At 32.7% G+C, this 12536-nt stretch overlaps 1 protein-coding gene across 1 annotated transcript; it reads right to left on the minus strand.

Annotated features, from left to right (window-relative positions):
• Positions 1-7696: 7696 nt before the first annotated feature.
• On the minus strand, positions 7697-11548 carry LOC111303180 (putative glycosyltransferase At3g07620). The gene is made up of 5 exons (XM_022899260.2): positions 11485-11548; positions 10076-11035; positions 9858-9988; positions 9425-9773; positions 7697-8897 (listed from the first exon to the last, which is right to left on the minus strand). The coding sequence occupies exons 2-5, from the start codon at positions 10913-10915 to the stop codon at positions 8238-8240; spliced, it is 1980 nt and encodes a 659-aa protein (XP_022754995.2). The 5' UTR covers positions 10916-11035; positions 11485-11548; the 3' UTR covers positions 7697-8237.
• Positions 11549-12536: the final 988 nt, after the last annotated feature.

Raw genomic sequence — 12536 nt, forward strand, 5'->3', positions numbered from 1 at the left:
TTATAAAGAAAAGATTAAATAGGCTTAAAATATATGTTTGAAGGGTATGAACCAAAAGATCAATTCATCATTTTAAAGCACATTGGCATTTTACCCCATTTTTTCACATTTTTTTCCTTTTCATTTTTTTCATCTTTTTATTTTTTCACATCATTTCTCTTCAAGAAGAATTTACTCACAAAGAATTCTTTCTACTTTACCCCTTAAATCATTTGTGGCATTAATTTTTCTTTTAATGAAGGGTTTTTTTTTTCAATCTTAATCCTTAAAATATTTTTTGATATTTTCTTTTTTTTTTTTTTTTTTTTTTTTTTTGCAAACAAATCTTTCCCAAAACTTGCTCCTAAATATGGAGAGTGATTTTTAGTTAGAGTTTTTTTTTTTTTTTTTTAAATCATAATAGACTAAAAGGGGTAGCAATGGACAAATTTCATTTTCTTGAAAGTTAAAAAAAGATGATCATTTCTTATCTCAAATATGAATATTTTCTTTTAAGATTATTTATTAAACATAGACTTACTTATGGATAAATTATCAAAAAAGATCACATGCTTATGAGACATCTCTATTTTGCTTTCTAATAAATAGTCAAACAATCTTCACAACTTGCTTTTGAACTCCTTTTACACAACTTGCACAACTAATCTTCATATATCAAGTTTATCAATATGAATGAGTTTTTAAAATTGAATCTCATATTTTAATCATTATTGTCTGAATATTCATTATTTGAAATATGAGAATGGGTATAAAAAAAGATATGAAAAGATAAAAGCATAAATGGTGATTCACATAAAAGAGAAAATATCATAAAAATGTATCATATTTATCATTTTTATTAAAATGATAAAAAATAAAATAAAATCCTAATACATAAAAGAAATCTTAGCATTATTCTAAAAGAAATCCTAAAATGACAAACAATTTTTAACCAGGCTTTTTGCATCCTTATCAAAATTATGTCCCTTTATGATCAAACAAAAAGCTTTCGTTGAAACTCATCAAGCCTGCTCAAATTAAACTTTGCACCTTGTGCTTCAAAGCAGTGTATGTTTTTATAAAGTGACCCATATTCCATTTATGATAATCACATATAGCATTAATATTATATCATTGGAAATATGGTGACTTCAATGATACCGATTGAACTTTAATTACCAGGTTATTCTTGATCAGTTTTAGGAATAACTTAGTGTAAGTCATAAGGATATGATCAATGCTAATCTTTTCTTGATTATTTCGAGATTTTTTCAAATCATTCTCTTGATTACTAGGCCTTAAAATTGGCATAGTGGTAGGACTAGACTAATATGCAGGTGTCTAAAAAGCTCGTTAGTAAGTGAATGGGTAAACTGATGGTGGAATAAGTTGGTAAGGGACAATAATATTAATTTTAGGGTAGAAAGCAAGGTAAATATATGGTGGATATAAAGTATAACTTCTAAATTGTTGCCCTTTATAAATCACAACTTGAGCATCTCCTTCATTTTTCTTTGGTGCATCATTTCTCTTTGCATCATTTGTATCACTTCCCTTAAGTTTGTCATTCTTGATTGTATTTTCTATCATCTTTTTAAAAATCACCATATCCAAAATTTTTAGTGGCATTTTCAATCATCATTTCATAATATAGAGCTTTGAAAGTATTGATAAACGAAACTGTGGTCTCTTTGTTAGAGAACGGTGGTTGAACTTGGGCAACAGTGTCCCTTCACCTCTGGACATATTCTTCAAAGCTTTCAGTGTCTTTCTTTTTCATGTTTTTTAAAGACAAACAATTTGGAGCCAAATCTATGATGTACTTATATTGTATTATGAATGCCTTAGCTAGTTTTTTTTAACCACAGATGTGAAACCTATCCAATTGGACATACCACTTAAAAGTAGATCTAATAAGGTTATCTTGAAAATTATGGATGAATAACTTTTCATCATGTATATGTATGTTTATCTTGTAACAATATACAATGATATACATTATGAGGCATTTGGTACCATCATACTTTTTAAATTTAAAAATTTTAAACTTAGATAAAATAACCAACTCAAGAACCAAACACAGTTTAACAGCATCCATTAAATCATAAAAATCCATTCTTTCAATAGCTTAAAGCTTTTTTTCAATAAAAATCTATTTTCTGTTAAGATTCAACACTTTTTTTGGTTTCTACTATGTTTGTCATCAATATTTCTTGTTCTTTTGGATCATCTAGATTAATAACTTTAGTTGGATCAAGAATAGGAGCTAAATGAGTAAGAGCAGTAGTTGCAAGCATGTCATTTTGCATGTAGGGGCAGCTTATAGTAAATGGCATTCGATATTAAATCTCTTGAGATGTCTGTTTGAAATATGTGCTAAAGCCCGACAAGTATATTGGATCATTAATATGTTTGGCCACTGTTTTCTTTTTGTTCAAATTCTTAGACAATTCAACCATATTGTCTAATTGCCTTTTTATCTTATTTTGTGCCTTTTCATCTTTTGAAAGTGAAAAGCTTGTTTTTCAGCCATAATTCTGGCTTGATAAGAAAATTGAGCTATCCTAAAACTTTTTTATCACAATTAGGATGATATGTTAATAAATGCCAAGAATCATCCTAACTTGTTGAAAACATTCTTCTATATGCATGAATGAATAAATGAATGCACATATTGAATATGGACACAACAATTTAATGATGTATAAATAGATAAATAAATGCATTTACATAACAATTTAATGATGCATGGATTGAAAAATGACTGCATGAATGGATGCATAAGTTAATGTTTGTCTTATAATGATGTATAAATGAATAAATGACTACATGAATAGATGCATAAGTTAATGTTTACCCTATAATGATGTATGAATGAACAAATGACTGCCTAGGTTAACATGATTATGTTATGATGTATGAATGGATGAATCATGCATTAGATGCTAGATACATAAAAATTCAATGATGTATGGATGAATAAATGTATAAATGCTACACAACAACGCATAAAAGAGTGAATAAAACTCAAACTCTTTCAATTTTATCACAAAATTCATACAAATGAAAATACAAAAGTTTGTTCATGTGTTTTAACTTGGGTTACATTCTAATAATGGGTGGATATGGTTTTCACCTAGGAAAGGCTTTTTAGGGTTAATTACATATGGTTTAAGTTAAATCTAAATATTTAAAAATTATTTCTTACATTATTGTTTATTACAGACTAGTAAGACACTTCAATTCTTGCTTATCATAGGCTATAAATAAAAAATGTTTAATTTGAGTGAGAGTATTTCGTTAGCCTAGGTAAAGATATGAAATCTCATAAAAGTATAGGTACCTTACTCTCTTATAAGGGATGAAGCTGAGGTATAGAGCTCATGTTATACACATGTAAATGGATGACAAAATATTAAAAGCTTGAAAAATAAATCATGAAAATAATCTTTTTAGGGAAAACATTCAGCTTGGATGACACAAATTCATTTACTGGCCTGACTTTTGACTTTACCAGTAGAGTTGTCAAACTATCATAATGTATACATCGATAGAGCTACTGCTTTGTCTGACTTTAAGGAGTCGCCATCAATATTCTTTATTTAGGTGTAATTGATCACTTACTAAATCTGTCTCATTTTAAAGAATAATCCCAAGCTTGAATTAGGTATTTTTAAAAGGTAAATTCATGTCTACAAAACTAAATCTAGGTTCGATAGTACAATTACATGTGAGAAAGATTATAGCACCCTTACAATGTCTATCAAAAGATGGTACCGGTTTGATTTCATATTATCCAAGCCTTTGAACATGTTTATATTTTTACCAAGTAAATTTACTATTAGAAATTGGTCTTGAAGTTACTCTAATTGTTTAGTAGTAATTTAAAATAATTTCTTTATCTTAAGAGTATTCATAGAGACTTATGTCTTATTTTGAAGAGGCTCCGTCTTTGAATTCATTAACATATTTTCTAAAAAATTATTTTTTTGAAATCAATCAATAAAATCCTTCAATCGTTTGGTATGGTTTTATATCAATGCATATCCTCCACTCGTTTGGTGGGATTTTTATTTGAAAATCTCACAAATTTCTTTTGAAAAAATCATTAAATCCTCCAATAGTTTGGTAAAATTTAATGAAAATTTGAATCTTCCAATCATTTGGTAAGATTGAAAAATTATTTTTTGAAAATTTATTATGAAATTCTCTAATCGTTTGGTAGAATCATAATTCAATATTTAAATCCTCCAATCATTTAGTAAAAATCATTAATTTATTACAAAATTTTATGTTAAATATGCATAAAAGAAGAAAAAGAAACAACTAAATAACATAAATAAATATACAAATAAAGAAGAAACAAAGTAGAAATTACTTTATCTTTTTTCTTGTTTCTCAACAAAACAATCTATGGCTTTGCTAGTGCCCCTCACCTATGATGATTGCCTTTCTTTTTGATTAAAACAAAAATCAAACAGAAACCTAAAACATATATATTTGAAACTTTTAAAAATTTTGCTATAAAAACTTTTTGTTGAATGACTCCTTTTTGCATTTTTTCTCAATTCCTTTTCTCAACATAGAATTCTCAAGAGAAAATTTTAATTATCTAAACCCAAAACACCAGAAAATATTATAAAAAAAACTCTTAATTTTTTTACTTTTTTTTACTCTTTCTCTCTTATTTTTTCTAATTGATTATTGATTGTATTTAATTGATCCTAATGGAGTCTTTTTGTAGGCTTCTAATTCAAATCACAATAAAAGAATATTTTCTTGATTTTAATCTCCTAATCAAAGTCAATTTAAAATTTTTAATCTAAGTTCACCTCTCAAATCAATATATTCCCTTTTTTAATTAGAACACTAGACTTCAAACTGAATCAAACTTTTCCTTTTTCCTTTGAAAAAAAATAAATCAGTAATTAACAAAATAAATAATCTTAAACTAAACAAAATACTAAAATCCTAAAATTAGATTAAAAAATACACCAAATTAAACGAGATGTTTACACTTTATGGTCTATTGGCCCTTTTTGATGCAACAATTTAAAAAAAAAAATTTTGAGTGAATTATTTTGATAATTTGGGGGTAGAAATGAATGTGAAGTCGAGGAAACTAAGACCCCTCTAATAGTTTTGTTTAGTTCATAGCATTTATTGGAGAACTAAAATATATATTGGACCATTTGATATATCTATATATATATATAAATGTTGCTTCATCTTTCTTTGGGGGGGTTTTTTTTTTCTTTTGTTTTGTTCTATGATTGACCTTCACAATAAAATCCCTCCCCCTCCTTTTCAATTTGATAATTATCCTCTCCATTTAAAACCATTGTTTCTGGTGTTGTTAAAAAAATGGTGAATCATTCTAAAAAAAAATCTCTTTTTATCATCTGTTTATAAAACTAACAATTTAGGGTAGAAAAGTTCTAGCTAGCTTTAATTTGTCGTTAAAATTTGATTCTGTGGGTAAGGAATGCACAACCAAAAACCTTTTTTTATTTTTTGTTTTATCATTTACCATACTAAAATATTTAAATTAATAGTAGTAAAATTCTCAAAAAAATCTTTAAAAAAATGATACTATACTGTTCAATTTCATTGGCTCGTGCTTATATTTCCTTGGAACATAGAAGAAGGCATATTATTATACTTATATTTTAACAAAGATGAGATAATTAATAATTTTTTGACAGTATGATAAGAGTTATTTTTATCGTATCATAACGACGTTTTTATGATTAAATTTCTAAAATTTTAATCATAAAATGACATGCATTGGCCGGCAAGAATTCTCTTAGGACGCAATTCAAATGAAATCTAAGTAGGTGGCTATAATTGAAATCTCTTTTCAATGAAGCTATTGGTGTTTGAGTTGGTCATTATTCTCTATTTAATGGTAATCTCTTCGGTAATTGGCCACTTTGAAGATATGAATAGTTAATGGGCTGGGAAAACATTTTGGCCTATCAAATTTATTGCTTGGACTTGGCAGAACAAGTATCATTTCATTATGGACCAACATAGAAACCAATCTATAAATATGTAACCTCTTACCAAATGTAAATTGCAATGATTTGTTTGCAAAGAACCATGGTCAATTCTCTTGGCTATTTTTATGCATTGTGGCAAGCACCAGGCTTTGCTTGGGAAGTTGGCTGTCGCAATTCAATTGGGAGGGGCAATGGGGTAATCTCACTATGTTCTTGTCGCGAAGCAATAATGCAAGCCTGGTTCTGAGGGCCCTTTTCAATCCACATTGTTGGAAAATTATTCAGGCCCACATTCAAACACCATCAATAGTTTGTCCTTTTCTTTTCTTTTTTTTTTTTCAGGTTGTGTAGTTTGAAATTAGAGAAAAAAATTTTAGGTGATAGTATTTAAGTGCTAAATATGCTAAATACCATCTTTAAATAAATTAAATTAATTTTTGATAAAATTTTGCTCATTATGTACCAAAGAAAAATAAGTACAAGAATTGCAACCATTATATTATAGAATTAATTAGTGGTACAGATACAAAAATTAAAAGTTGAGTAAGAGTCTAAGACGAAAACTTAGTCTTGTTGAATGTTAATGGACTATTTACCAGTTTCCTTTACTTAAAAATAGCATTTTACATGTGTCAGGATCATGAAGACTAAACCATTACCTGGCATGCATGGTCAAGGACTCAAGCTTCCTATATGGTTTGCCTAAAGCCTGGAACCATCAGTGCACCACAAGTGAACGCCGGCATCAAGACTTCCCGTCACAAATCGAATTTGCAGCCTATAAAGAGGGGACTACTTTCAGTGATATTCTATCAAGATATCATTTCATAATAAAATTGATTGACTTTTAATTTGTTTAGACCAATACATATAACCCACATTAACCTAAAATCATTAAATATAATCTACAATCATCCACATGATTCTTTCTTAAATTTCATATAGATTTATCATTAACTGTCAGCTATTATAATCATATCATTACCCTTCTTGCTTATAAAGTGATAAAGAAGTTCACGTGCGGTATGACTGCAAAAACCGGAAACTGAGGAGTTAGAACTGCACCAGGGGTGACTTGGTTGGGTATCTATTGAGTATGAAGCAAGCAAAGCATGGATATGGGGCCCTCAAATTTTGTTTTGTATTAATCCTGTATCAGTGGATTGGTCTTGTTTCCATGGTTGCACACGTGGCGTACTGGGAAAAAAAAAAATGGTAAGCGTGGACGGATGCCGTCAAGGAGTTCTCCATGAAAATTGAAAGACTTGTGTAAGAATAGAAAAACAAGGAAGAGCAAAAGCTGAAATATTCTTAGTCCTGTTTCTTACATTAATGATTGTTTTCAAGTGTTCTGTTCAGTTTCGTGCAAGAAATCTGATGTTTTGTTTGGTTGGCAAATGGATCAGGTCTATGATTGATCTCGATTTTGGATTCAGTTCAATCACTTGCAGATATTTTCAGGGTATCGAACGAAAAACTATGGGATAAACACCCTACCATCCATTGTTAGTTCATTTCTATTATATTAATAGGCAGCCTTCAATTATTGGTTAAAATCAATGGGCAACTAATAGTTTTCATGCCCTACAAAAGGTCTAGTGGAATCACTAAATTCTCTTTCCAACAGTAGCTTCCAGAGTAAACTAAGAACAGCCATTAATCTTACAGGAAAAGCAAAAGACATTTTGTCTGAACTGCACCATGCTTAGGCCGCATTAGTAGAAGAAATGTGTTAATTTCATCAAAGTAATACTCCTCTGAAATCTATGAAAAGGACAATGAAATCCGTTTAAGTTCCCTTGCTTGACTGACATTCACATTAGACTATGAGCATACACCCACGTGTAAGAATAATCAGTTTGGTTAAGAATTCAAGACACAACAGGATCGTCATATTTACAGCCAAGAAACTTGAAGAGCAGCTAAATAGCTGAAAAACAGGTGAATGACGGCAGCTACTGCATTGGCTTCACACGGTTGACGCATGGAAATAAGTTTAATATATGACAAACGAGCTATTGCCTTTTTGCACCATCAGTGACAACTGCAAAGGCCATACAACGACTGGTTCTCAAGTTGTTCACTGAACTTTTAATAATATCAGCCAGCTTCATTTCAAATACACTGAACTGAATAATTTGTACCTCTCAGTCTCCGTAAATCAGTTCATGGCAAAAACATCAGCAATTCGCTTATGGTTTATGCCCCCTTTCTTTATTTCCCAGTTCCAAGAAACTTCAAGAATAAAAACCTTCATCAGGTTTTTATGTGAAGAACTCTGTTGTACCAGACCGAGTGAAGGATCATATGGAATAAGTCATACTTCACTGGCTTTTTGTGCCAAAGGAAATGTCGCTGCACCAGCTTTAGTCTTGAGTGCATCTCCAAGTACTTCTCGTCAGGTATAAAGAGAAGAATGTTTCTCAAATTAGGGATATCTTTCTCCTGTACAAAAACTGCAAAGGTCTCCCAGTTCAACACCTCAAAGAATGGTGGCACATAGTTATCTGATATGATGACTGGCACGCATTCATAGTAAATTGCCTCAACCACTCTTGGCGTATGAACCTCATAACCCCTAGCACATACACAATACTTGCTGCTCTTCATATGCTCTCTGTAATTTCTTTTACCTTCAATATCGCGAGGCATTGGTCCAAAGATTTTCATGTCAGGTTCTTTATTCTGCCAGTACAGCAGCAGGATTGGTCGGAGATAACCATGCATCCCCCCAGCAAAGAAGGCCAGAGTGTTTCTCTCTAAGGGAGGCTTTCCTCCAAGATTTTCCAAAGGAGCCTCTGCAGAACGTATGTACGTAACTGGAAGAGTGGTATCCTTTCCTACTTTGAAGTCTTTAGCAGCATTGGCATTGCAAAGAGCTCTAAGACAACTTATGTGCTTTGTCAATTTGAGCGCCTGAAGTTCCATATGTCACATCAATTAAGCTACCACTTGGGAATTTGGCAAAAGAAAAATAAACAATAATATTAACAATACTTCCGCAAAATGCTACAAGTTTCAGATTTATTCAAGCACTAGGACTTCACTTTTCTGGAAGAAGGAAGAGGATTTTAAAAGATAGTTGATGCTTTTAGCAATAATCAAGTTGGAATTTGACAGTCTTGTACTAGTAACTGAGTATATATTACTAATATTTGTGAAACTCCACTAGACAATAAGTGTGTTGTAGTTCATGAATTAGGTAGGGTACCTTATGGCTTGCAAATTAATATTAAGAAATGCTTGTTGTTTATGGTACTCGAGATGAGGACATTATCTAAACCAAGTCTACAAGGTGTGTAAAACATATAAGTATAAGCTCTCAACCACTTCTATTTGTTACACACAAAAAGAATCCTAAAAGAAATGGTATCTATCAGGTTCTTACTTCAATGATTATAGTACTATGAGAGTTATATGCAGATGATGCAGGGATAGCATACCCAATCGTGACAAGCAACAAGAAAATGATCTGCACCACCAGTTCTGTTCCAGAAGCTATATTTTCCAGCAATAAATTCAACATAATCCTTAAGGTATTTCTGTAGGTCCTGGAAATTTTGAAAATCTTGTCCATACAGTGCGGTCCTTAGCATATTTGAACTAACGGGTAAGTAAAACAAATGAGCTCTTCTAGGGTCTTTCACAACAAACTTTTTGTTTCCTTCTATGAGTTTCATAAACCATCCTTCTGAGGCATAAATTCCCCTCATCATTGGCTGATGAAATATGGGCTTTGCTCCTTCTCTATATACGTAAACTTTGAGTATTTGTTCCATCACCTCATAACTCCTGCAAATGATTTGCATATAGCCATCAAAATTGTAGAAGTTAGCTTAAACATGGACATTTTGCAAAAATAAGTCAAACACTCACCTCTCAAACTTGGAAATATTCCAATAAACAGACGCATAAAGCACTGGAGTCTTTCTTGAAACATGAGCATTCTCAATCTCTTGTTTTGCAGATAGAAGTTCACGATCACGTGCTGAAAACCGTCTTGGTCTCTATTACCAAGAAAGAAATAAGTTAAAAAACCAGAATTTTAACAGAATCCTGTTGCTCATTTGAGAACTTGGGACTGTGATTCTTACCGAAGAACGAGAAGAATCAGTACTCTGAAGCAATAATGAATTCATCTGGGATACTGATATGGGCTTCTTATCCCATCTCTTCAATAAAGGAATAGCTTTTGTAGAATAATTGTCTATAAGGACTGATGCATTTTGCAGTGGTTTAGAATTCCGATGTTGTGTTTCAATAGATCTTTTGGTATTGCTCAGCGAAGATAAGTTGGCACCAAAAAATGAGCCAGAAGTCCCTGTATTAGGATCCAAGTTTTGTAGACCTTCAGTGGCAACTACAGATGATATAAACGGCACAATACCATAGCCAGTAGTGGCTTTTGGATGATTGCTCATTTTCTCACTGTTTTTTGTTTCTTCCACCATCCCGAAGTGATCATGCTGAATTTCTGCAGCCTTCACTTGAGTAGAACTATTATCAGTACTAGTATTGTATAAAGTCATCAAACTCTTACCCTGGGTTTTCCTCTGCTTTGATGTCAAATCATAAGAATTTTGATCCTTGAATTTATGAAAAGAATCACCAAGGTATCCGTCAACTTCAGAGGCCAAATCAGTATCCATATTTGCTACTGGTGTATTCCTCCAGTACCTAGCTTCTTCCTCGGAATCAGAGCCATTAGCATCATTTGCCACCACATTAACAAAGAGTTTAACCGTGTTCAAGTTATTTAAAATAGTGGCATTGCTAACTATTGAACTCTTATTAGCAGGTAATGAAGAAAATACTTTCCCGTAAGGAAGTGCAATACACTGAAAAATAATTACGATAGAAACTGTACCAATGATCAATAGCAGTTTTCGGATCTCAGCTCGAAACAACCTTAGAGTTAGGGCAAAGATATCCATACTAGTCAGCAGCAAAGTTGCATGAATTACCGTAGACACAAAAATTAGAATCCTGAAACCCTACATCTCATAGGCCATAGCCATGTGCTGAATGATCACAATGTGAATCAAGCATTGAAACTAGCAAATAAAAAACAGAGCTTCAGTTAGATATTTATATCCATAGACTCAATACAAAGAAGTCAGAGTTCAACATCTGCAACTCCATGAATCATTCGGCAATTTTTAATGTAGATTACAAAAACTACAAGAATGAGCAAAAGGGTGAAATCTTGCCTGCTGTGGCCTATGGAATTTTCTACATTATACTACAAAACAGTAGATTATCAAAGCTAGAAACGATAAAGAAAAGGCAAGCAACCAAGAAAATAAGGAATGAACCATGCCAAGACTCATTCTTGATAATGATCTACAATCTATTCATCTAGGTAAAAGAAAATTACAAAGGCTTGTGAGAACAAAAGCATAGCACCATACAAAATGTACCAATTTTTCTGAATATTTTCTCAAATCAAAAGAAAATGGTTGCAAAAGATCTGACTTTTAGTATGACAGACAGGAAAAAGTACCTAAATAAAATCTTCATGTTCAAAGCTTCATCCACCGTCTGTCAAGCTTTCACTTCAGCTTACTGGGAACTTCTTAGCTGAGCTGTGTTTTTAATCATACCGATAATCATTAATTGCCCTCATTTCCTCCAAATATTACAATCAAGCCATTATAAAAGGAGCCCCTCCTTCCATTTCCCACCATAAATAAGATATTTGCAGTTTTTCACCGAAGAGCTAAAACAAAAAAAAGGGAAAAATGGGTAATCTTGCAATACGACATCGTTGAAGTCTTCTTCCTTCATACTTAAAGCTAAAAGTAATGGCGCGAAAATTGCCCATCTCATTCCCAATTTTCCCAGCACCACTAACAAACGCTTATCCTAATCGGAGCCAACCTGTCCGTTGTTCACCGAAGGATGTCAGATTCTACTGCTGGAACAACGCCAACGCCGAGAAATGCTTCGATTCCGCCGCCAAAATTGCAACCACCATCGACTCCTCCTCCAACACACCTGCACCACCGGAAACATACAAATTCTTAGGCTCCCCTTCCTCTCCTTCTGTCCTTCAATTCCAGGCTAGAAATCTAAGTAAGCAAAACCCCCAATACACCCAACGTTTCGCAAATTCTCCAAAGCAGCAAACCCTCCGCCACCCACACAACTCCATAAGAAACCCGCGAATGTCGACGTCGGCGACTGTGGTTTCTCTTTAGTCACCGACGGTGCGCCATCCGAGTTCTAGTACAGTTACATGGAGACGCCGAAACTGAAGCCGACAAAGCTAAAGGAACCGCCGTACTCGCCGTTTGGACATAGAAACATGCTTAGGCCATAGACGGGCTGGGCTCCATTGCTGCCCACTAAGAAAAGACGGTGTTGGATTCTTTTGAGTTGCCTCCACATAATCAGAAATGGATCAAGCCCTTAAAGAAACTCGACCCATTTTTAGCTGGGACAGGCCCATTATGGGCCAGCAAGTATCGGTGCACGTTGTACGGAGAGGGTCTGCAGTTGCGCAAGATGATGCTACTTTGGACGCTAACACAAGCATGAAAGAGAGTTGCCTTT

This window comes from Durio zibethinus, chromosome 13 (genome assembly GCF_047325235.1).
Source record: "Durio zibethinus cultivar Kanyao isolate XHJ-2024 chromosome 13, ASM4732523v1, whole genome shotgun sequence".
Taxonomy (NCBI): domain Eukaryota; kingdom Viridiplantae; phylum Streptophyta; class Magnoliopsida; order Malvales; family Malvaceae; genus Durio; species Durio zibethinus.

Bases quoted from the DNA above. Each gene is read 5' to 3' on its own strand.
- LOC111303180 (XM_022899260.2), bottom strand. From the start codon at position 10,915: ATGGATATCTTTGCCCTAACTCTAAGGTTGTTTCGAGCTGAGATCCGA. The intron at 9,989-10,075 runs GTAAGAATCACA...TCTTGGTAATAG, and splicing joins CTGATTCTTCTCGTTCTTCG to AGACCAAGACGGTTTTCAGC. The intron at 9,774-9,857 runs GTGAGTGTTTGA...AATCATTTGCAG, and splicing joins AATATTTCCAAGTTTGAGAG to GAGTTATGAGGTGATGGAAC.